Here is a 25,751-nt window from a genome sequence, read left to right on the forward strand (position 1 = left end):
CGGAAAGCCTTCACCTCACTGTTGCAAAGATAGCGGGTCCCTAGACACGATACAGAGCTAGTTAAGTCCCAGCCCCTTTGCAGGCACACGGGTCTGAGGTAGGAGAAAAGGCGTAGGAGTCACCGATGGCCGTGTAGCGTCAGCAGCTCACAGGCACGTCACTGCATAGATTACACCGTCGATGATGAGAGGGTATCGCCAGGGTGTAGTTGCATATTTCCCAGTCTCTCCTGAAGCCCCGCCTTCAGTATTCTCTGTTTAAGTGGCTTTCTTGCCTAATTGGTCACCGCATCAGAAACTTAGGTTCTGCCCAAGACTCCTACCTTACACTGCACAGAGCCAGGGTGGCAGCTTAGCACAACATGTAATCCTTCCCGATTTGTCCCATGCCTGCTTCCAAGCCCATCTCATCCACCCCGACCTACACTTCTAGTAGCTCCGCTTTTACTGCCCTAGATGAGCATTCTGTCACAGGCCTCTGTGCCTCCATCCATGCAGTTCCTTCTGCCTAAATGCTGTTCCTGAATTTCTGAGCCAAGTTTCTGAATCCAGCACCCCCCTGAGCTGGGCCTTTCTCTGCACCCTGTCACAGCACTCTGACTTCTCACCCGTTTACCTGTGCTCCTACACACACACACACACACGCATGCACACACATGCACAAACACATATACACACACACCCCAGACTGGAGTCTTCCAGAGCATCTCACTTCTGTACTGGTGACGGCCACAAAGTAGACCCTGGGGACATACTTATTGACATGTCATCTGGCAGTTTTAGTAAAATTACTAATTTAGTAGGAAAGGCTATTCTTATTCATTCACATAGGAAACTAGAATAGCACCTTTTATTAGTAATTACAGTTGACCCTTGAGCAGCATGGGTTTGAACGGCACAGGTCCACTTATACCTGGATTTTTTTTAATAAATACGGTAAATGTATTTTCTTCTTCATGATCTTCTTAATAACATTTTTTTTTCTCTGGTTTACTTTACTATAAGAAAACAATATATAGTGCATATAAATATATGTTAGTAAAGTTTTGGGAAAGTTAAAACTCTACATGAATTTTCGACTGCATAGAGGGTTAGCAACCCCTATCCCTGCATTGTTCAAGGGTCACCTGTCTAGGTATTAGATTTTCATTCGGAGAGTTACTGATGGGACCTGGTCTTTTCCTTACATCTCTTCCAAAGCACATAGGGTCAGGAGCTGGGCGCTGCTCGATGCCCTCCCCAGCACACCTCTGTGAGCTCCCCTCTGGCTCTGTGCAGAGCCCCCGGGCTCGTGGGCTCGTCTTATGGCCCCCTTTCCCTGCCATGCCACTCCACAGGCCAGCCAAACCTTCAGTCATGTTCTAAACTTTTTAACAGCTGCTCTTCACGCCACTGTCTGCTCACACCGTCAGTGCAGCTGGTGTCAAGGTCTGAGACGGCAGGACACCTGAGCCGCCTCAGGAACAAAGCAAAGCTGCAGAGATTTCCAGATAGATCATCGTGCGTTTTGAGCATGTCTGTGTGAGTTTCCTACTCCAGTAGTTTCCCAGTGAGCTGTCACAGTGACAGGATAGCCTTGCTTTGGAACTGGAGTCCTCTCAGTGACACAGCAGTGTCACGCAGGTCGCCGGCTGCTGCTGGCTGCCTGGCCCTGGATTCCCAGAGCTGAGGTGTCAGCCTCTGGCTGACGTTCGCCTGGCTGACCCTGTTCATTCACTTCGTCCACAGGGGTGTTGCCTCGCTCAGATAGCATTTCCAGAGTGAACCTTTTAAAACTGTCTCCCAGCTCTCTCCCTGGAAAAGAGCTGAAAGCAGTAACTCAACTAGACAGCCCTTTGTTGTCCATAAATACATTTTTATACACTGATAATTAAGGGAGACAGCTGCTTTATTTATCCAAACAGCTTTGTGAAATTGCTGATAATAAACCATGCTTGGCACACGCCTGAACTGATTACTCCTAAACTCCGGGCCCCCGTGGGGGCTCTGCGTGCCCTGAGATGCGGGTGTGGCTGGCCGGCTCAGGTTTCTGAGGAGACAGGGGTGTCCTCAAAGGAGCATGATAATCTCTGATGAATTATTGAAACTGTTCCCTGGCACAGCTTAGGGAAGGAGAAGCGCAGCCTTATTTTAAGAGCTGGCTGTATCTTTTCTCTTTCGGGGCTTGGGGGATCTGATTTGTGTCTGAATTATTCAGGAATCTAACTGCAATTGAGCTCATTTCACAGACGTGGGAATGAAGCGGATGCAGCAAATGCCAACGGACTGAACCGCTAAGAGTCCTGCATTAGGCGTATGTCCTTGCTGAGCCCGGTTAGGGGGCTTTCATTCTTCCCTCTGCAGGCACTTGACAAACAGGCTGGCCACCCCTTCTCACCTCCGCTCTGCTCTCTCCAGCAGGCTGTACGCCGAGATGGACCTCATGTCCGCGGCAGCGCAGCGTCAGGCGGCGGTGGCAGATGCAGGCCCAGAAGCCCAGCACGTCCTGTCGAAAGAGGACTTCGCGAAATTGATGCTCCCCGACAGCCCCTTAGTGGAGGAGGGGAGAAGAAAGGTTAGTGGCTTCTGTGGGGCTTTGAAGTTTCTAGAAACTCTGAAGGAAGCTCTAAATGAGAGACGGGAGGGTCCCCAGAGTGCCTCTGCCTCTGTCACCTCACGATCCTCCCTACAGCTCTGGGCACGCTGGCCGCTTTCCGTGTTGACTGTCACTGAGAGAGCGAGCCTGGAGGCGAGCCGGGCCGCTGCCTCACATGGACGGGAGGCTGCTGCCGGGGCCCGGCCTCAAATCCCGGCTCCCGCAACAATCAGCCGCATGTCTTTGTGCCGGTGATTTGGCTTCTCAGCCCAGTGTCCTCCATGCGAAGGAGGTGACAATCAGTGCGCCACAGAGCTGTAGGAAAGACAGAGTGACATGGACAGAGCTCGTAAGGTACCTGGACGGAGCAGGGGACCAGAAACGGAAGCTGTTAAAATTTCCACCACCTGACCTTTGCTCCCAGCGCTCCACCCTCTGCTCCAGGCTCTTCCTAGACGGAACCCTATTTCTGAAGTGGACGGGGGTTAGACATGTTGCCTGCCGAGCGTCACACATGGGATGGAACTTGGACCTGACCGTGTGGGATAAAACTATGCAGGGGTCACAGGGGAGGCCGCGTGTCAGCCTCATAAGCCAGCCTCGTGTTCAAGGCACACCTTGGCTCCCAGTGCAACAGCCCCGCTGACGTCAGTTTTAGCTTCATTATTGTTATGGTCTCTTAAACACTGTTAAATAATAGACTGTATTAGAAGGGACTTACAGGTAATTTAGCTCAATCTCCTCTTTTTCCAAGTAACTGAGGCCCTGCATGGTGAAAGGTGAAGTTCACGTAAATATTTGGTGGTATCCAGACCTTCTCCCTTCTAATCCAGCAAATGAAAAAAAGGCAGAAGAATCCAACATTACCACATTGACCAGGGTCAGGGTGAACACCAGGTCCTGGACTCTGCCTTCCCTGTAATAAAATAATGCTGCAATTAGCCTAATTGAGTTTCAGAGTAACGCTCTAATTAGACTCCACGAGGCTTTAATCTGCTCGCCTGTAATCTTGTTGTGAAGCACCTGCTGGCCCTGGGGAGGGTCCCGAGGAACTCAGCCCCATGGCCTTTCTTTCTAACTTGGATCCAGCCGTGTGTGAGATGCTGTGAGCTGGTGCGGACTGTCGCACACAAAGCACAAGTCTCTTTTCTGTTACTAAGAATGAGCTTCTCCTTGACACATGTGGGTTTTTCTTCTGAGACAAATCACCTGCCTTGCATGGTATAAATTTACGTCTGCACACATCCCAGCGCCACTCCTCAGTGGGACGGACTGACAGAGTGGAGGGACACGTACAATAGGAGTACTTTTAGGTGTCTTGCTGCATTCCCAAGTGCAGTAGCCATTTCTGTATTTGTTTGATGCAAACATTCTGGCTTTTACTATTGTTCATGTGAAAGGAGTGCGGTTCGGTGTGCTGACGTAGCTGGAAATTCAGATTTGATTTTATTTTTTGAGTATTTGCTTCTTTAGTGAGAATTTTCCTTACCCTGTGTTTTAATACACAATGATTTTAATGGTTCCCTTAAAGCTGGTTATGGTCGATGACGGAAATTAAGTTTTCAACAATTGTAATGGACTTTCATGAGCGACACTTTAAGTAGACAGTAATATGTCACTTTACCGACTCCATTTCTCTTGAGCCTGTTTGTATGGCCTAGAAGGCTACAGTGTTTAAAATTAGTTTTATTACTATTTAGATTAGATTGAACCTCACATGCAGTTGATCAGTGCAGAAATTGCCTAATATTAAAATGTAGTCATTTCAAATTAAAATCAGTCTGGCGCTCTGTGCGGTTTTGAATGACTTGCCTGGAATGACAACCTTTCCCTTTCCAGGCGCTGCCGTAAGCTCCGGGGTTACGGAGGTTCCATTTAGCATTTCAGGATTAATAAAGCTGTGCGTGTCCAATTCATGACACTCTTCATACAGTGTCATGGGAGGGAAACACTGAAACCCCATAGTGCACCAGGGGCCTCAGGCCTTCGCCTGGTGACCACAAGCCTTTGCCAGGGCAGCCACGTGCCAAGCGCGTTCCTGAGCTGGTGCTCTGGCGCAGTCTCCATGCTGTTGACCCCACCAACTGAGTCACATCAAGTCCATGCTTGCAGCTCTGTAATGTCTGTTCTCTCCGTGTCCCCCGTTTGCACCCTAGTTTTCCTTCTATGGGAACCTGTCCCCACGACGCTCGCTGTACCGCACCCTCTCCGACGAGAGCATGTGCAGCAACCGGAGGGGCTCCTCCTTCGGCAGCTCCCGCAGCTCAGTTCTGGACCAGGCCCTGCCCAGCGACATCCTGTTCAGCAGCACCCCGCCGCATCCCAGCACCCTGCCCCCCCGGACCCAGCCTGCACCCGGCATGGGCAGCCTGCGCAGTAAGTGTGGGGCTCCGACGCTCTGCCTGGGGCCTCGGTGGGCCCTCAGATTATCTCCTATGGAAGTTGGGGGAGGGTTATTTTTTTAAACTGTATGCCATTTGCTGGTCCGTTTTCTTTTTTTTTAATATGATAAAAGCCCCAGAGTGGACATTTTTTTAGGAGTTAAGCAATACTACCAATTTTGGAGAAAATTGGAAAACCTATATTGAACCTTTTTTTTTTAAATCCTTACCCAAGGGTATGTTTAGAGAGAGAAACATCAATTGGTTGCCTCCTATGTGTGCCTAAAATGGGAATTGAACCCACAACCCAGGCATGTTCCCTGACCGGGGATTGAACCCGAACCCGTAACTTTCGGTGCACAAGATGATGCTCCAACCAACTGAGCCTCCCAGCCAGTGCTAGACATTTCTATCAAGTAAAATAGTGACCTTTATGCCATATCTCAGCTATTACATTTATAGAGAAAAAAATGTCTGAAACCTGGTTTTATAAAGAAATTTGTGGCACTGGGGGTGGTAGATTTCCTGTGGGCATTGAGCAGGGAGGAAAACTTGGTTTTCCTCCTGTTTCTGTTTCTCCTGGACCTTCGATTCCTTGCAGTGTGCAGGGGGCAGGTGGGCGTCAGGAGCCCTGGGTTGGCCTGGCTTTCCACTCCGGCGGGCGTGTCCTGTCTCATCTCTTAGGTTCTCTGTCTGCTTTACTCCAGTTTACTGTTCATAGATTGACTGGATACTTCCTAAATGATATTCCTTAAAATCCTAAATTCTTTGATTTTTACATAACTTCAATTCCTCATTAACATGTCATTGTTTAACGGTTTTTATTACGTTAGCTTCATTTCCTTTTTTTATAGTTAATTTCTGTTGCATGGCAAGAATGGGGAATTAACCAGAAATGCATTCATTGTCAGGTTTTTTTTAATTTCATCATAGAAAGCATTATCTTTAAAACGAGTTTGAACTTTTTAGTGCACATAGACATCCCGGCTGAATGAAATAAAAGTCCTAATGATGTTTCTGGTGTTTAACATAATTGGAAATTAATCTTGTCGCATAAAATTCTTAATCTATTTCTTTAAGTGACATAATATCCTGCCTATTATGGAAGAGTCCATTTGCCTAAATTGAAGAAACCTTTAAACTTCTTGATAACCAAGTCAGACATATTCTAATCCCCTAATGTAAATGTTTTTCCTTTTTAATAAATAGGTAATTTTAATGTCCTCTTAAAAGCCTTTGTAAGCCTCAAGGGTCTCGTTGTCCTTGGAAGGACCTCAGCCTCCCACACTCACCTGGGTCCCTGTCCCCTTTTGTGTCAACTCAGGACAGAGCTTAGTCGTGCTTTGCTTCCCGTGGTTTGTGGTCACTCACCAGAGCCTCTGTGAGAAGCTGTCACTGAGAGTAGCTCACAGCCTGAAACTGGAACCCAGAAAGTTGAAATGTAGGTGCCAGTGCCCAGCAGATGTCTGGGAGACACACCAGGAGCCTCTGAGGTTGCCCGGTTGTTTCTCTTACTCCCTCAGAGTCTCCGCTGTACATTAAAACTCGGAGCACAGGTTGGTTCTGTCGAATGTTCTTGCACCGGATGTTTAAAGAGCGGCGACACAGCAAAACTAGGCAAAACGCTCAGGAGGCACAGGGACCTTTCTTTTCAACTTTAAAATGTGCGCATCCCCAGGAAGCATGTACTCTTCAGAGAGAACCTTTCACTGGCAGGGACGCGTTCAGACCTCGTCTCCAGGCTGGAGCGAGGAGCGTGCAGGGACAGGAGAGCGAGCCCGTCTGTCCCAGTGGAAGCGGGAGGCCTCACCGCTGTGCCTCTTCCACTGTGATTACCACAGTCCCAGGCTTCTGGTATTTTCAGCTTCTAAATGCTCCAGATTTGAACCTTTGCTCTCAGAATCTTTGCTCTCAGGAGACCAAGATCTTGACCTAACCCTGGGAGACAGATACTCAGCCAGCGTGTTAGGGATGTGATTCATGTCGTGATTCACGTGTGTTTCCTGTGAAGTCACTGAAACGAGCAGATCACGTCTTCAGCTTGGAGGCGTGAAAGTAAGACCTGGACGAGCAATCGAAAATAATCCTGAGATGGTTCTGCCCGGCGTTCGGGGCCTTTGCTTCCACTACTAGGGGATTTCAGGATAAAACTTCAGTGGCCCAGATAGAAAAGGAAAGGGGAGTCGCCGTTTGGATGCATGGTTCACAGGCCAGATAACCAGTGATGCCAGAAAAGCATCCAAGTGTCCTTTCCCTCTGACCACCGGGCACCTGGCCTCACTCAGTCCCCGACCTGGGCAGGTTCCATTCACAACATGTTTAAAGAGAATTCCTGATTTTTGTTTTAATGGAATGGGGATCGGAACTCTCCCAGGAATGGGGGAAATATTCCTGTGAGGATAGTCTAATGAGATATCTTAAGTTTGAAAAAATAAAAACAGATTCTTACCCTGTGTGTGTTCCCAGTTCCTATAGCTTAAACTTAGGCACCTCACACAGGAGGCCCTTGAAGTTAAAAGCAGGGGAGAGTTGTTGCAGAATAAATGAAAGAAGTTAGTATTTTCCTTAGAATTCAGCACCCACACAAGGCACTGCAGACCCCAGATGTAGACTCTGTGTGGTAAGAGCAGGTGACCAGCCGGGGACGGAAGCCTCCTTGGCTTTTATAACAGCAGTAACGTCAGACTCAGTAAAGGTGGTCACTGTGATGTCAGGTTTTAGATAAATCAGGAAGCCACAGGATCAATGTCCTGGGCCAGAGGGCAGGGGCCCAGGCAGCAGGGCTGGACGTTAGCCAACTCTCAGACTCTGCGAGTCACTTTCTTCTCTGAATTGGCCAAAAAAGCATTGTGGGCTCCTGGGGTACCACCAGCCACTGACCACTGACCTGGAAGAGCTGGGTTGGAGGTAACAGGCTTTGATACCTAAGACAGGTGGCACCTTTACTTCCCCATCTATAAACTCAGGGAACAATCCAGTTACAGCAGCCGCAGTGAGCACCATGCGCTGGGGGTGGCTCCCTGCACCGACCTCGTCCAAACCCAGACCAGCACCAGCACCAGCAGGGGTCACCTGCTTGTTGACTGGGCACCTCCAGGGAGAACCTGTGTCTGTGGTCATTCTGTCCCTGGTGCTAACACCGTACCTGGTGGTACCTGGAAGGTAGCAGATGCTCAGTAAACATTACCTAGGTGATGGCAGGGATACCATTAGTGATGCCTAATGCCAGTTAAAAGGATTGTAAAGGATTTTTGATGGTTTGGAGTCTCAGACAAAAAAACAGCAAGAGATAGTAATTTTTTTCCTAATTATATGATTGTCCGGCGGGGGGGGGGGGGGGCTTTTCATTTGGATGATTCAGAGAGGCAGGTGACTGTCACTGGCACAAGGATCTTCCTCCTGCTTCTAGAAAGATGGTGGATTTAAGTCTGTGTGTTCTCAGCGCTGTTCTGCCAGCCTGTGCTCTTCTCCAAGCTGCTCCTCCTCAGCAACTGTCACCCCCTGCAGACGAGCCTTCCCCAGATGTGCCATCAGCCTCCCCAGTCACATCTCCTGTTCTGTCTTCTTTGAAAGACTTGACACTGTTCTGTCTGTGTGTTTATTGCCTCTTTTCCCGTCACTTGTAATGTGAGCTTCGGGAGGGACGGGCTTTGTCTGTCTGTCCCCTGCTGCACCTGTCACTGGGCATACAGTAGTCACTTAATAAATGTGTCATAAATAGACGGTGAGTGGACAGCGCTCCAGATAAACTCTAGAGGAGTGGCATCTCCTGCGAATCACCTTCACCAGTTCTTTGGTATCAATTGAACACAAAAGTCTTGGTCACAATTGGGGAGTAAAGAAGAAATATCACAGACTGTATTCCCTCCTTGACTCCTGGCTCTGCATAAAAGTTGGAGGTTAGGAGGATGCCCAGAGCTTGTGACATTTAAACCCTGAGACCTTCCCAGATCCCAGACCTATCAGGGCCACTTTGCGTGTGGTCTCTGTGTGAGTTGTACCCAGGGCCACAAGGGGAGACCTTCAGAGCTGGCTGGCCTGCCCTGCGGTGTGGAGAGCAGGGTCCACCCACCTACCCACCCACTCGCATCAGCTTCCTGGCCGCCAAGGTCTAGATTTGTGCCTTGGCTCGGTTACAAACAGCCACCCATCATGGCAGTCATGGTGCTCAGGGAGAGTTGAGGTTGAATCTTTAAACCAAGACGTTGAGTCCCCACTGTCAGTCCTCTGTGGGTGTTTGGGGAATGTGGCTCTTTGAACATAGTTGCAGGAAGGACAAGAGGAGAGAGTGGGGGGTATAAGGACATTAGCCTGACACCCCACCTCTGAATCAGTGCTGGCCACCAGGGTTGGTCCTGTGTCCTGCATTCTCTTGCCTTAGGACTGATCTTAGGCTATAAGGTGCCACAAGCTCAGGTGAAGAATTACTGCTTTTCAAAGGCAAAGGAAATCCTCAGCTTGGCATTTCTTAGCAAAACCTGACTGACAGCGCACTTTCGGTAGAAATACTCACCTGAGTAATTTCCCAGCTTCAGTGCGTCCGTCTCCAGTGATGGAGATGGGGGAGGGGAGTGCACTCCGGGTCATCCTCCCCGGCCTCTGCACCCCCACAGCGTGGCCATACTCTCACCCCATTCATGCCCGCAGACTCCACCACAGGAGGGACTCTGGGACTGAGCTGCCACCTGGTTATGTAATTTCTCTGACTTAGTGCAGAGAACCTGCTTTGAGCAAAGTAGCCAGCGTGTTAGAGACGTGAGAGTCCCGGGGCTTCCTGACCTTTCTGCCCGGGGGTGGAACCTTGAACTTCTGGTTAAAGACCAGGACCTGGGAGTGCTCAGCCCAGCCTCTGCTCAGCCTGTCCTCCCGGGTTTCAGAGACTCCATCAGGATGGGAGGAGACTGAGCTGTCCCTCTGTCCCAGCGTCCCTCAAGCTTTGTCACCTCCATGCACCCCTCGTTCACCCCTCGGCCAGGACAGAGTCCACCCCATACACAGGGGGGAATGATATTTCCATGAAGATGAGTGTAGCCTGTGGAGGGAGCGGCAGGAATGGTGCAGACAAAAAATCCATTACTGGCTTCCCCTTGGGATGGAGGCTGTGGGACTAGGTAGGTGGACTGACACCACCTTAAACCTGCAGAGTTAAAAACGGGAGCTGCAGCTGTCTGAGGTCGCTCAGTGCAGCCTGTGTCCTTCAAGGCCAGTGGCAAACGCTCTCAGTCCCAATGCCAGCTTTCCACGGTGACCCAAGAGGATGTGGGAACAGAAATTACAGGTGCATTTAGTTAATTATGTCCCTGACTTAATTGCAGGCTCACACAGCCAGGTGGTCATTATTTTGATTGTGCTAATTAGTCAGATGTGTTCACACGCAGCTGCAGGAACCTGGGCAGGTTCGGGAAAGGCACGTTCAAGAAAGCCCGGCGGGAGCCTGTAAAAAATGCACCCCCAGATGCACGAGCCCTATAGCTAGTATTGGCGACGTAACACTTAAGGCCTGTGGTGATAGTTTAAAGACAAAACGTCAAAGGCCCATTTGGACAGAAAGGGAAACAGTCTGGGGAACATTCAGTGCAGGATGGGAGAGGTTTTTGGTTTAACCAGTGACCCAGCCATCTCATTACTTCACAGCATGAAAATGTCCCCTCTCCTTCTCGCCTGTTCCTCATGGAAACTGTTAGTCTTCCTGCATTTTAAAATAGCCGACACTCTCGGCATCTCGATTTGCAGTGATCAGCTGAGGTAACTTCTCCAGGACACTTTTTAAACTTCTGGTTAGAGAGAGATTGTGCCAAATGCTCTGTACAATGAAAACTCACAACACTCTTTAAAAGCGGGAAGTCATGCCCAGCTGGCGTGGCTCAGTGGTTGAGCATCCACCTATGATCCAGGAGGTCACAGTTCGATTCCTGTCAGGGCACATGCCCAGGTTGTGGGCTCAATTCCCAATAAGGGGCATGCAGGAGGCGGCTGATCAATGACTCTCATTGTTGATGTTTCTGTCTCCCTCCCTCTCTCCCTTCCTCTCTCTTAAATCAATAAAAACATTGAAAAAACAAATGGGAATTGACCCTGAAGAAAGTAGGGATTGGTCCTGGTAGTGAGGCTCGGATGGAGGTCCCCAGGGAAGCCTGCCCTGGAAGAGACTTCTGGGAGGACCCATCTGTGCAAAGCTCAGTTCTAATCCCCCTGCACCCGGGCCTCTGCTGGATGACCTCTAAGTGAGTCTTGAGGTCATGACATTTTTGCAAACCCCTGATTTTCCAGCTGTGTCTTTTGGGTGACTGCACCGTAGTCTCTCCTTTGGGTTAGAGGGGCAGGAGAAGTTCCCTCGGCCCCTCGACGCGCTGCAATCTGGCTGACTCTGGTTTTGTTTCATTTAGATGAGTTCTGGTTCTCCGACGGGTCCTTATCGGACAAGTCCAAGTGCGCGGACCCTGGCCTGATGCCCCTCCCGGACACCGGCACGGGGCTGGACTGGTCCCATCTAGTGGACGCCGCTCGGGCATTTGAAGGTAAGGACTCGCGGCCTCTGGGTGGGGCAGCAGCTTGGGGCCTTGGTCTGTTCTCAGGTTTTCCAGGTTAAGGTTTCGGGTGCTTTCATCTCTTTGAGCGTGGAAATGAGCAGGAAAGGCTTGAGCTGTGACTCAGGACACTTTCCTTAGAGAGCCTGGGTCATTGTTAAAATGCACAGAGGATCCCGCACCTGAATTCCAGGTGAGGGACCAGCTGGGATGGGCAGGTTACTTTTCCTCTTCAGCCTCCATCTTTTTTTTTTAAATCTTCAGCCGAGGATGTTTTTTTCCATTGCTTTCCAGAGAGAGTGGAAGGGAGGGAGGGAGAGAGAGAGAGAAACATTGATGTGAGAGAGATACATCGATTGGTCACCTCCTGCATGTGCCCCCAACTGGGCCTGGGGATCAAACCTGCAACTCAGGTAGGTGCCCCTGACCAGGAATTGAACCCAAGGCCCTGGTCCTCAGGCCAACGCTCTAACCACTGAGCCAAACTGGCTAGGGCTTGCCCTCCATTTGCTTATCTGAGACATAGAGATGAATATTTAGGGTGCAAAATATCTTTTCTCCAGCAAAATGAGGTGAAAATATATCTTTCCTCCCAGCGAAGTGAGGTGACAGGAGGAGAGGCCCTTCAGAGGTCGAAACTCAGCTCCAGGTGCGGCAGGACGACTGAGGCTGGGGTCTGGTGGCCTGATGTGACCGCAGCTTCCGGCCTCACCTGCTCGGCCCAGCCAACCTCGTGGTCCGGGCCCCAGTGCCCTCCTCGGACCCTGTATTCGGTGAGGGTGGCTGGGCCGGCTGCTCTCTGAGGGCCCTCTCAGCCACCACGCGTGTCCCCCACCTTTGCTGTGGGGATGTTAGAAGGTAGAAGCTGCTCACAGATAAAGGCAGACAGCAAGGAGGGCGCTCACTCCTCTTGTGTCCCCAGCACCTCACGTGGGGAGCGGGGCGACCGTGACGGGGATGATGACTTTGCCACTTGCTGCTAAATCCTCCCAAGTCCAGCACTGCTGCCCGTGGGTGCCTGTAGCACTGACCAAGCAGGGGGGCGATTTCAGCAGGGACCCAGGAGAGAGCCTGCGGTGCATCGGGGAGCAGTGGTCCCCACAGTTTGACCACCTTCTCCGGCCTCTGGTAGCTCTGCCCCCTCCCCTGTGATGCCCAGGCTTCAGGAAAGGAAATCAGATTCTTTCCCAGGAAGGATGGGTGCACGTGGACCTCAGGCTGTGTTACCCGCCCCTCCCCCTCACGCTTACCCTGCTGGCGGGGCCTGCGGTGGGTTTGCACTCATCCATCGCTATCTGTGCCTCTGGTCCTAAGCTTGGAGGGGGGGTGGGGGGGGTGAAAACTACTCTCCAGCTCATTCAGACCCTAGGGACATTCAGCTCCGGGAAAGGCAGAGGAGAGCTCTGTCAGGGGGACATTTCTGCAGAGTGAACGGGTCTGCCCACTCCTTGATGGAAGGAGTGAGCCTCCTTTGGGGTCACTGCTTTACAAGGTACTTCGCCCTGTGCAAACTCGGGGACGCCCTGGTGCTGTGCAGCCAGCTTCCCCCTCTAACGTTCCCGAAGTCGCTTATCAACTGTACAGGCCTCACTCCGTGGGTCCAACACTGGCCTGGGTGCGACCCAGCCCCAAAGGGCAGGAATGCTGCGTTTACCTCTGTCCAAAGCCACCAGGCAGCAGGTGAAGCATTTTCTCTGGCATGTCTTTCACACACTGTCCTCACTGCCCCCAGGAGGAGAGCGGAACATCTGTTCTGTCCCACGCCGTGTCCCTGCCACGTAAATGCGTGCACAGTACTCACCACACTGAATTCTGCTTTAATCACCTGTCGTCTCTTATTACTAGGACGTGAGTTTCTCAAGGGAAGGCTGCTTATTTTATTTTTCTTATCTGTATTATTTTTTGTTGGTAATCCTTGCCTGAGGATATTTTTTCCATTGATTTTTTTTTTTTGTTTTTAGAGAGAGTGGGAGGGAGGGGGAAAGAGAAAGAGGGAGAGAAACATCAATGTGAGAGAGACACATAGATTGGTTCCCTCCTGCACTCGCCCCAACCAGGGCCGGGGACTAAACCTGCAACTCTCATATGTGAGAGTTGACTGGGAATCGAACCCGTCACCCTTTGGTGTGGGGGTTGACGCTCTAACGCTGAGCCACGCAGCCAGGGCTGTCTTACCTTTATTTATCAAGCACATGGCAAGATAACAAATGAGAAGCGCTGGTCACAGGAGTGGGAGGTATTAAACTTTCGGGGTGCCCCGCAGCCTTGAGCTATCCCGGCTCAGCACAGGTTTTGACCTCTGGGGTCCTGTATTTTGCATGGCTCACCCTGAGCTTCCATATTCTTTTCACCAGCAGACTGCCGTCCTCAGGGAGCGCTGGGACTGGCCTTCGACCGTGGCTCAGGAGGGCTCGATGGGGCTGACTCTGGTTTTCAGGAACTAGTCTTTAATGTGCTAGTGAAAGCGATTTAATCACCAGGCTCTGCCTCCCACAGACCATATATAAGTAGACACCTCCATTATGTGTGGGGTTCTCCACACCCTGGGGAGTGCAAGCTGCCTTGTTGGAAGACAGCAGGTAGTGTACAGAGGCGGGTAAGCCGCAGACATACTTATGCAAATGAAGCGATAGTGCGATTTATAAATATAAATGATGAGTGATCAATTTTCTTTGAATAATGATAAAGCAATATAAATGATCAAAAAATGAAAAGTACAAGTGAACAATATTAGAAATGAGAAAGGGAATTAGTATAAAGTAATGCATAAGAGAGATTTTAAAAATTAAGGAATGTCAGGCACAACTATACAGGAATACATTTGATGATTAAGGTAACTGGACACTTCTTGCAAGGAAGGGGCGGGACGGCAGAGCATAAGAAATAGTCAGAGGCCAAGCCCATGCTTTGAAAAAAGTTGTCCAAGAAGATCCCTATATCCCAAATATCACCTCAAACCGAGTTTACAGTTAATTGCTTTCAAAGTTTCAAAGAATAATGATGCCCTTGTATATATTTTTCTTTCAATTCAGAGGCAGCCTTGTTGCATAATAGGATTCTTTTCTGATCACACTCACACACACAATCACTAGACAGTGTTGGTCATTAATATCGCAGTGAGAAAGCGTAAATGAAATTCAGTAGTAAATTAAAAAGATTATTCATTGTTATTGGCAAGAGTTCAGCTGCTTTAATAAAAGAAAAACTTTTAATTATAAGTTGTAGTAGAGTAATTAAAAGTTATATCAATTTCACAAAAAGGGTGTACCTATTTAACTAGAACCTATTTCTAATAAAAATTAAGATCTGAGAGATACCTTCAAAGCTTAACAAAGGAAAACTACTCTGTTCCTAATAGTTGCATAATAGTTCATAGGAAAGTAGGATAAATATGTCCCTCAGATCCAGAACCAAGCAAAGATGTCATTTGGGACCATGTCCTTCATTGTGCACTGGAATCCTTGACATGTTAGCAGGCAATGCAGAGAAAAAAGGGATGTATTTTGGAGGTAAATAAGTATTTATGGACATGCTTCTATATCTAGAAAATAGGAAAAATCAAAAGGAAATTATTAGAGATGATAAAATAAAGTAACTAGATATTTTTAAATGTATTTTATAATTTTATAAGCACCATATCACGGCATTGTTCATTTTTTTTCATTTATTTCCATATAACAAACCACCTCCAAATTGTTGGCTGAAAACAGCAACGGTTTGTTGAGTCTGGTGCCTGGGTTGGGCAGGCTCTGCCGGGTGGTTCTCCTGCCCCTGGTGGCATCAGCTAGGGTCACTCGTGCAGCTGGAGCTCAGCTGGGACGGAGGCATTAAAGCAACTTCACTCAAATGTCTGTCTGGATGGCGGGTCTGGCTGGTTCCTGTCTCCGACAGCTGCTTGTGCCTCTTCACGTGTGGCTTCAGGAATCAGGAGAACAAAGGAAACTACATCACTGAAAAGCAGAGAAGCTACATCACTGCTCAAGAGGTAACTTGAACATTGCATCTACCACATGCCATTTGACAAAGCAGGTCACAAGGCTGCCCGGATTCCGGGGGTGGCATGTGCCCTCAGCCATCTCTCAAGACGGCCTTCCGCCTGAACAGTGGTGAAGGTCACCTTAGGTACATCAGCAAGATCAAAGTATGAATTCTTGGGGAACTGAGCCATCCAAGGAACAAGTTCTTCAGTAGCTGAGAAGTCCTGACGTATGTAAGGATAGGCTTGGCTAGAAAGCTTAGTGAAGATGACAGTCCTTCCTGAATTAATTCATAGATTTAGTACAGTTTCAGTCAGATTTCTAAAGGATACGTTAAAGAACTTAATCGCATCCATTGAGAAAATAGATGAACAGTGTTCAACAAACATGTCTATTATAAATCAATAATAATTAAAACAGCATAGTAATGACTCAGAAACGTAAGTAAGCCTTTTTGCAGAAAAATGAAGAGCCCAGACCGAAATGTGAATATACTTAGGAGCTCAGTGGGATGCAGTGTGTGTCCCCTACTTGGATTCAGGACTTGGAAGAGTCAGTCCCAGAGAAAGCAAAGACGGGGAGATTACCATTTTGGATTCCTGGTAACGCTTTAATTACGGAGTAATGAGAGAACGCACAGAGTGTTACATGACCAAGTAAAAGTGTTTAAACATTTAGATTTCTCATGAGCCTGAAAAAGAACATTAAAATGAGAAGGGAAATGTGGGAGTATGTGGAAAGATTTATAATAAGTGCGAGGGGTAAAACCGGACGGTCGCAAGTGAATGGAGGAACTTAACCAGCAAACAGCACCGGACTCCTGACAGACCCGCGGTGGAGGCACGTGGATGACAGTTCACAAAAGAAGAACTGCACCGTAGATCAGTCCGTGAAAAACGCTCAGCCGCACACGTAAGCTTCACACTAATGAGCTCCCAGCTCACACCTTTTGAATATGAAAGATGATTCAGCGGCTCTGGGAAGCTACAAAGAACACGCAGCTGGTATCATTATAAAGACCATACAGTGATTCATGTTTTTGTTCAAGTTCTGTGACAGTGTGTGGCTAGAGCCAAAAACTGTACCCACCCTTTGACTGGAAACCTAAGTAATTCCTGGAAACTTGCTTACTGGAAATTATGCAAAAGAAGAAAAATAAAACTGCCATTAGAGAAATACTATGCGGCATTATTAAAATGTAATGAATAAGTGGATAGACAACCAAACTAATGTCAGAGGTTAAGAGCCCTTCCGGGGTGAGGGAGAAGGTGAGCCCCGTGCACCTTGGTCTCCCCGTGGGCCCTGAGCCTCCTGCCCCCTGCCTCCTGCCTCCGGCCCCCTGCCTCCTGCCTCCTGCTTCCTGCGGCAGGAGGATTAGCCGAGTCAGTCCAGGTCTGGTTTAACGCCTGCAGTTCTTTGGTGGGGCTGAGATGTGACCCTTTGAGCATCAGAACTAAATAAAACGGACAGTCCGTGTACTACAGGACAATCGCCACTGTCACCCTCGCAGAGCTCATTCCTTTTCGTCAGGTAGGCTGATATAAGGTGCGGGTGTCCCGAGTAATATGCGCACTAGGCGCCACCCGCAAGTGTGGTCAGGGGAACGCGCCCAGCCGGGACACAGGCCGCAGGGCCCACCGTGGAGCAGGGGAGGGAGTGGAGGGTTAAAGCGGTCCTCACTTCCATCAGAAATAGGCAGCCGGTGTGCTCCTGAGCGTTTGTGGAAGGGGTGATTTTGTTTGGAATGAAAACAGGCTTAAAAGGTGAAATTACAAACGTGATCGGAGACCAGGTCTCGGGTCCCGCGGGCACGGGAGGCCTGCCCTCTGCTCTGTGTCAGCCCCCTCCCCGCCCTGGCATCAGCTCTCCGCCCGTGGTGGGCCAGCGCCACCCCCCACAGGTGTGTGGGTATGCGTGTCCCAGATGCGTGCACTCAGCATTCGTCGGGAGCCAATATTCCACATAAGTGTTATTTTCTGAGAAAGTAGACGTTTATGCTTTTAATTTATTATGTTCTGCTTGCCCTTGGTGTCTTAGAGCATAGTAAGCATGAATTTATGTGGTGAGAACTTTCCCATTTCTGAAGCTTCAGCTTAAGGTTGATAAAGTTGTTAAAGTTACTGATATTTACTTACTGATACAGTCACCGTGTAAGTGTGGGCAAGCATAAAAATGTGACACACTGTAGATCTCCAGCAGTAATTAGTTTAAAAATAGAGAAGGAGCCCGGCAGGAGCGGCTCAGCGGTTGAGTGTCGTCCTGAGCACCAGAAGGTTGCCGGTTTGCTTCCCAGCCAGGATACATGCCTGGGTTCCGGGGCAACCGATCGATGTTTCTCTCTCACTTCAATGTTTCTCTCTCTCCCTCTCCCTCCCTCTCTCTCAAGTCAAAAAATATATATTTTAAAAAAATAGAAAAGGAAAGAAAAACGAGATGCCTACATAGATGAAAAATGCAAAATTAATACAGTAAATTGACTTAAATTATCTCAAAAGAAAGTTGTTTCAATGGCTGTGTTGAATGAGCTAATTCCAGAGCTTGCCTTGTCTGTCACTCAGAGGCACGTTCTAGGCCCTTCTCCTACGACCATGGACGGCTGCAGAAGGCCTCAGCCACGGCACTTTCTGTTCAGAGTGCAGTGTGGCCTTTGTGTTCTTTCCTGGTGGGCAGTCAGTCAGTTTTCTACAATTTGATAAAGTGTCAGAATCAGAACCTTCAATTTCCCAAAGGCATTTAAAAGCCCAGCTTTTCTTTAATTTGTAGCTGTGGCAAAGACATGTCAGAACCACTTTGTTTGTGAGATGGGTTTAGTTTAATGGAGCCTCATGCTGGCATGTCCTGTGTGGCAGGAGTACTGTGCTCCCATCCACACGCGGGGCAGACGGTTGCTCGGAGAGCTCGTGCGGTGGGTCCAGGCCCGGCCTCACGGTGCTCCCTCTCCGACAGTGCCCTGCAGCCCTGGGGTGGTGGGAGCACTGGTCCCCTGGTGCAGGCCCAGCCTCATGGTGCTCTCTCTCCGACAGTGCCCTGCAGCCCTGGGGTGGTGGGAGCACTGGTCCCCTGGTTCAGGCCCGGCCTCACGGTGCTCTCTCTCCAACAGTGCCCTGCAGCCCTGGGGTGGTGGGAGCACCAGTCCCCTGGGTCCAGGCCCAGCCTCACGGTGCTCCCTCTCCGACAGTGCCCTGCAGCACTGGGGTGGTGGGAGCACTGGTCCCCTGGTTCAGGCCCGGCCTCACGGTGCTCTCTCTCCGACAGTGCCCTGCAGCCCTGGGGTGGTGGGAGCACCAGTCCCCTGGGTCCAGGCCCAGCCTCACGGTGCTCCCTCTCCGACAGTGCCCTGCAGCACTGGGGTGGTGGGAGCACTGGTCCCCTGGTCCAAGCCCGGCCTCATGGTGCTCTCTCTCCGACAGTGCCCTGCAGCCCTGGGGTGGTGGGAGCACCGGTCCCCTGGGTCCAGGCCCGGCCTCATGGTGCTCTCTCTCCGACAGTGCCCTGCAGCCCTGGGGTGGTGGGAGCACCGGTCCTCTGGGTCCAGGCCCGGCCTCATGGTGCTCTCTCTCCGACAGTGCCCTGCAGCCCTGGGGTGGTGGGAGCACTGGTCCCCTGGGTCCAGGCCCGGCCTCATGGTGCTCTCTCTCCGACAGTGCCCTGCAGCCCTGGGGTGGTGGGAGCACTGGCCCCCTGGGTCCAGGCCCGGCCTCACGGTGCTCCCTCTCCAACAGTGCCCTGCAGCCCTGGGGTGGTGGGAGCACTGGTCCCCTGGTCCAAGCCCGGCCTCACGGTGCTCTCTCCCCAACAGTGCCCCAGAGTCCATCTGGGTCGTGGGAAAAAATTTTCAGGCAGCTGCTTTACCACCTCAGCTCTAAATGATGGGGAATTGCCTGTTGACTGCGCATCCTTCTGTAGTGCTAAATGTACTCAAATAAGAAGCTGACATTAAAACAGGTTTTTTTAAAAATTCCTTAAAAGGATTGATTGTTTCCCATGTGCGCCATGCCTGCCTTCCGCCAGGAAAGAATGGGAGCGTGTATGTGGAGCGTGGGTGGTTGTCTCTTTGCTGTGCTCACTGTTTGCGTGACTCCACCCACCCACGCCTCTCTCTTCTTACAGTTTCGTCTGCCATTTGGTTCCATGTCGGTAATTACTTAAGTTACTGAATAGTCAATGTCGCAGAAATAGGCTGTGGGAGTTACAGCTTCTGCGGGAAGCTGCTGCTAAGACGAGCGATTTTACAGAGCCCTTTAGTGCCTGTTCCCAGTCAAGTCACATTCTGTTTGCATTTCAACCTCCCAAGCTTTTCACACCCAAAGTGAAATCCTCTTTGTGAAATTACATCACTGGCAAAACTCCGTGTTTGGCTTCTTGCCTGCTGACCAGTGGGACTCTGCGTCTCCCCAAGGGATGTCTGAATGGCTGCCAGTAGCAGGTTCTGTTTATGTCAAATATGTGGATATTTTATAAATTAAGGTAAAAGTAGATCGCGTAAGCTAAGACACTTCTGTTCAGGTACTTAGACGGGGTCATCAGACTCAAATATATCAGAAGGACAGAAGCTAAGTGAACTGTCACTGGGCTGCATACAGTACGGACCAGTTGATGGAACTCTTTTTAAAAGTGAGAACACTCTTTATCTTCTTTTGACATTTCTTTTTTTCCCCAGTAGTTAAATTCACTGTGGAATGAAACTTTATCTGCCGTTGATTTTTTTTGTTGAAGTGTAAGGTGTTGCCAGGTGTGGGGCCATGGCAGAGCAGAGGGTTGCCTTGGCCTCCTGGCAGCCAGACCCTGCCCACCCCTCCCCAGAGCTGCTCACCCCCAGCCAGGAGCCCACGCTTCCTGCCCCTGCAGAAGTAGGCAGTGCCCAAGTTACGCCGTTAATCTTAATTCAATTACAGATTATTTCGCCTTGTGCCAAAACCCATCTGGGAACATGGCTGCCCAGGGATGTCTAGTTGCAGGCTGTCTGTCACCATGTGAAGTGCGGGGACACCCTTAAAGCCTGTGGCAGTGTTAGCTGAAGGAGCCTGCGTGCCTGTGCCAGGTGTGACATGGGAAAGCGATGTGACCTGTGCAGTCCGTCACCGCTCTCCGCGCAGCGCCCGGGAGCCCCCCTCTGCTGCGCTTCCAGCCGGTGCCGTTGCAGCCCTGGCCCCCGCCGGTGCTCCTGGCAGCCTCCGCCATCGCCGTGCTTCCCGATCAACGGGAAGTGCGCGACCCCCGTACACCACACGAGCAGGCAGCCTCATCAGAAACGCGCCCAGCAGCCAGAGGAGACGGTGGGATAAATTAAGGACAGAGCCCCCCCGACAGGGGCCTCAGTGCAGTTTCTCGGCCATTAATCAAATCCTGTGAAAAAGACGCCGCCGTGATGATACACCTGTCGTGGCCCTCGAGTCCAGCTGTCGGGGCACCGCCTGCTCAGCACCAAGGACAGAGCCCCGGGGGGGGGGGCATGAATGGCCCTCCCTCTCACCCCCACCTGGCGGAGAAGCGGGGCTTTTTCTGCGTGCCAGTCGGCGTTTCTGGACCCGTGTTCCGCCCCCAGAGCTGGGCCAGCCTGGTGCCAGTTTAGAAGGCTGTTGTATTTATTCCCCTTCCTGCCCAGCGCTCCCATCATTGACTGTGACGTTTCTGGTGCCAAGAGCAGAAGTGGCCCTGTGCTCAAATAAGACAGGTGGTCACACTGGTCATGCTTAGTTCTGTGCCCCTCGGGTCTTCCTGTGGGGTTTCTAGTGATTACGTAGCTGATCTGTCATCACCACTGCCGTACGTTCATGGGGCGGGTTAGTTAAGCAAACCCACGACGGCCACGCAGCCTGACGGGTGTTGGTGCCCCGCTCATCTTCGTTGCGCCCGGAGCCGAGCGTCCAGCTGGTTCCGCGACGTGGAGCGGATAACCTGACCACGTCGGTGGCACTGCGTGATGCTGGCTCTCGGGCTACTTCTGGTGTAGCAGAACATGTACACATGCCATAGGCGTGTACGCACATGCACACGCGCACACACCGGTGCACACAGCTGTATTTCACACAGCCCCGTTGAGCCTGATGTGGGCCCAAGGCTCTCAGGTGCCCAGAGACATTCCTGTTCACGGGAAAATTCTGGATCTTATTTCAGGTCTTGACTCAGATGAGGAACTCGCGCTGCTCTATCACCACGCATCCTATCTAGGTGACTGTCGGGCTGGCCGCGGGCGCTTGGTAGTCTGTAACCTTTCCTTTCGGTTTCCTGTGTCTGCACGTCTGCATGGTTCAAGCTCGAGGGTTGGGCCGCCCGGGGGTGATGTGTCCTGGCCGTTGCGTCTCAGGGTGCTCTCTGGGTTTGGGGCTCGAGGAGAGGTTGTCTCCTGGGCCCTGTGCATCAGCCCAGTCACCGTCCAGCACCGTTTTCCACGTGCCACCAGCTGCTTTGGCATCTGTTGGGGCGTGGAGGGCAGAAAGCACGTTGGCTCGGCAAGCCCGGTGGCCGCTGGTCACCTGGCTGTGATATGCATGAGCCGTGACGCCAGCAACAGCCAGTTGCAGTGCTTTCTGGTTGTCGGCAGCCTGCCTGAGTTTGCTTTTCTTTGTTTTGTTAACTGATTTGATGGTGAGGGGAGGTTGTTTAATTACTAAATTTGCTTCCACAAATAACTACCACCTGGAAACTGTTCCTAAGCCTCCCTTCTGTCTGTCTCCCCCAGACCAGAGAGTGGCTTCCTTCTGCACCCTGACGGACATGCAGCACCCACAGGGCCTGGAAGGGGGCCCGGAACTGCCTCTGTGTGTCGATCCAGCCAGCGGCAAGGAGTTCATGGACACAGCTGGGTACGTGGGCCTGTGGGTCCCGCCTTCCGAGCCCAGTGATTTCATGGGCAGCAGGAAACCACTGCCCCGGTGCCTCCCCTGATCCTTCAGAGCCCAGAGAAGGGGCGGAGTGGGACTGGCTGCCCTGCGCTGCTCCGTGGGCGGGGCCTGTCCACCAGGGTGTGCAGCCCTTGCCCACGGTGAGGCTCCCCTACAGAGAGGGTGGGTGTGGGCCTCGGGCAGGCTTCTGCCACCTAGTTACTGTGACAGCGCCAGACGGACACCTCCCTGACGAGCCCCCGCCTGCCAGGCTGAGCGTGCTGACTTGCCAGGGACATACTTCCTCCCAGACCCTTCTTGCCCCAGCCTCACACCTTACACTAAAGTGTCAAGAATGAATCATCTCCTCCCCGAGTGCTTGATGTGCTTATTGCCCCTGGACTCTATTCTTTACCTGTGTCGTCCACCCCTAATTCCAACTTTATATGCACTTGGGTCACGATTAACTTGCACCTTCATCTTGGTCGTGACGAAGGGAGATGGGGAAACTGAGTCTGCGTTTGGTTCCCAGGACTTCCTTCAGGTCCGCACAGTCTCTACTACATTCACTGAGATAATCTGTCTTTTGTTTTCTTACCAACATAAATTCCTAGAGATTCTGAAACCCATTCAGGTAGTAGAGATGGGGAGGGGGGAGCTTTCCGCCCCGAGCAGCGATACGTCCACTCTCCAGATCTGATGCAGTGTCATTTATGTCCTTATATCATTTCTGGGCTTCGCGCAAGTGAGATGACTTTAGAGGGAGCTTTATGGACAGAAATGCTGAGTGAGTGCCTGGACTTCGGTGCTGGGTCTCACTCTGTCCTGCTTTGCCAGGGAGCGGACCCCGTCGACGCTGACTGGCAAAGTCAACCAGCTGGAGCTGATTCTGCGGCAGCTGCAGACCGACCTTCGCAAGGTAAGGCCATCGATTCATCACAAGTCCGTAATCAGAACTCTTTCCCGTACACAACCACCCCTCTCACTGCTAATAAAGATGAGGGACTCGGGGAAGATGGCACCGTCATCTGAACTCAGCAGTCGTGGAAGCAGAGACTCCTGGGCTCTCCTGTTCTCTGGTTTACAGCTAATGCATGTTAACAGGGGGACAGGAGAACTGCAGTGGGCGGGACTGAGTGAGGGTGAGCCCTCTGGGCCGCCAGACTCGGAGCAGACACGCAGCGGGCTAGGAGGTTTCTGCTCAGTAAGTTAGTCGCACCCACTACTGTGAGCTGAGCTAAGAGGAGTTCTTGTGGCCAGAAAGCCTGGTCTCCCCAACACCACTGTCCACACAGGCTGCCGCGGTGGCTGCTGATTTAGTGGTCCAGTTAGACTGCATTAAAAACACACCCAGCTGTTAAAATCTGACAGGCACGTCTCTCTGTTTGGGGCAAGACACCCCTTTCTGTATTCGGACGCTGAAACTTGCATTGTGCATCTTTGTCACTGCATTGGAAACTCCAGGTGTGATTCTCCTGAAAACCCTCAGTCGTTCCCACATAGTTTTTAATCGCAGCCTCTGAGGTCGCTCTGGGAATGTACTTAACAGGAAAGCTGGAGGGAAGGGCCTGAGTGCTTGCTTGATTGTAAAGCTGTCTGGGACCAGCAGCTGCGTTGCTGCCAGCCTTGGTGCAGTGAGAAAGTGCACTCAGCTGAGCACCCGTCCAGGGGCATTGCTGGGACCCCTAACTGGCCTCCCCGGGTAGCGGGGAGTATAAACTGTGAGCTGCCCTGACTCCAGTTGGGAGCAGAGTGGGAGGAGCAGCAGGATGTGTTCACCCATCCCCTTCATTTGGGGCAAAAATAGGAGCAGGCAAGTCACCCCTGAGGAGCTCAAACCCCGTCTCCCCTCAGAAAGCAAGTAACTGAGTGAAAAGCAAGGGGCAGGACCCTGGTGCTGCAGCTCCGGAGAGCGCGGACGTGCGGTAACAGTGGCGTGACGCGTTCCCTCTCCCACAGGAGAAGCAGGACAAGGCCGTGCTGCAGGCGGAGGTGCGGCACCTGCGCCAGGACAACAGGAGGCTGCAGGAGGAGTCCCAGACGGCCACCGCCCAGCTGCGCAAGTTCACAGAGTGGTTCTTCAGCACCATTGACAAAAAGTCGTAGCCAGTCCATCCCCGTCAGGGGCCGCTGGGCAATGCCTAGGGCCCCTGGACGTCGCAGACGTGGTGTGTTAGCCCTGCTTTCTACCAGCCGTGACGTCTCCACTGTCTGCCCCGTCCGGTCCCACGCACCCAGCAGGAGGGGACCGCACACTTTCTCCGTGGCCATCGTGAGCGGGGACACCAGCGTGAAGATGAATGTACCCCCGTGTCGAGATGAATGTAACCCTGGTATCAGTTGAGAACTTTTCTTTTAGACGCTACTGAGCAGTGGTCTGGCGTGAAGGGTGTTATTTCCTATGTATCAGGTGACCTGCTAGAGATGGTAAAGAATCTGCCATAGTTTGGGCTTTAGTATTGTAAAATAAACACGAAACAAATAATCAGACATATACTTTAATGTAAAGGTGCTCTATTTTTTTGGATGTACAGTAGTTTTCTCTCCGCAGCCACGTTATCATAGCAATAAGACGGGCCTACGTGAGGAGGCTCGGAGGAGCCGCGTCGGGAAGGTAACGCCCTGGCGGGTCTGATGCTTAGCTCTAGTTCCATGCAGTTACTTAGAGGCTTATTTATTTGCAGGAGCAAACGGTGCCTGGATGTTAACAGTGTTCTGGTTTTTTAGAAAAAGATCCTTATGCCTTGTAAATGGCTCGCCCGTAGTCACTCGGTCCCAGCTCACTTTTGTATAGTTAAGGCTGATAGAGACGAGACTAAGGAACCTGCGCACTTGCTGAGCCGCGTGTGCTGCGCCAGCAGCCACGTGGACAGCGCCAAACTATCTTTGTACAGAGGCTTTGAAGAAGTGTCCTGTATTTAACACCCCTATTTAAGCTTATTTAACCCTAAATTGTTAATTTTATAAACACGGTGTGGCCTGCACCCTGACGAGGGCGGTGTGGGTGGCAGCGAGCTCGGGAGACTGGGCTTGCCGGGCTGGACGGCGACGCGGGGCCGAGTCTAACACCTGGATGCTGCTAGACACGTTCTTTGTATGGCTTTACCATTTTTAACTGTTCCTTTTGAGATGAACGTACATTTTGCTTTTTTAATAAATGTCTAAAAGAGTCCACATAAGTAACGGTGTTGTCAGGTGGATGTCGATTTTGTGATCCAATACGTCGACGACGCGAGTGGGCGTGAATTTATTTTGGGTCATTTGGGATCTTCGTTGAAGACTGCGCGGCCGCCTGCACAATCCCAAACTGACTTAAGGTAGATCGTGGCTGGTACTTGTTAGTAGCTGCTCCCGGTACTGTTCCCTGCACCTCCATCCATCTCGTTCAATCCTAGCAGTGTCCTTACGAGGTAGTGTGGGAGACCCACTTTACAGCTTGGTAAACTGAGGCTCAGGGTGAGTGATCT

The 25,751-nt window shown here is 51.1% G+C and overlaps 1 protein-coding gene across 7 annotated transcripts in view; it reads left to right on the top strand.

The window, feature by feature from the left end:
• The window catches only part of SIPA1L2 (signal induced proliferation associated 1 like 2), a 129,801-nt gene extending 104,338 nt beyond the window's left edge, over positions 1-25,463 (top strand). For 2 of the 7 annotated variants that reach the window (XM_087828894.1, XM_016196001.2), the window contains exons 16-21: positions 2,398-2,554; positions 4,732-4,951; positions 11,343-11,474; positions 21,578-21,631; positions 22,143-22,266; positions 23,122-23,504. In XM_087828894.1, coding sequence (XP_087685020.1) covers positions 2,398-2,554; positions 4,732-4,951; positions 11,343-11,474; positions 21,578-21,631; positions 22,143-22,266; positions 23,122-23,497 — 1,063 coding nt within the window. In that variant the 3' untranslated portion in view covers positions 23,498-23,504. Of the gene's footprint in view, positions 1-2,397; positions 2,555-4,731; positions 4,952-11,342; positions 11,475-21,577; positions 21,632-22,142; positions 22,267-23,121; positions 23,505-24,243 lie in introns of those variants that run through there. The other 5 variants (XM_087828897.1, XM_087828898.1, XM_087828899.1 and 2 more) reach the window with 5 other exon arrangements.
• Positions 25,464-25,751: the final 288 nt, after the last annotated feature.

The sequence above is a fragment of the Miniopterus natalensis genome, chromosome 21 (genome assembly GCF_054644295.1).
Source record: "Miniopterus natalensis isolate mMinNat1 chromosome 21, mMinNat1.hap1, whole genome shotgun sequence".
In the NCBI taxonomy this organism is placed as follows: Eukaryota; Metazoa; Chordata; class Mammalia; order Chiroptera; family Miniopteridae; genus Miniopterus; species Miniopterus natalensis.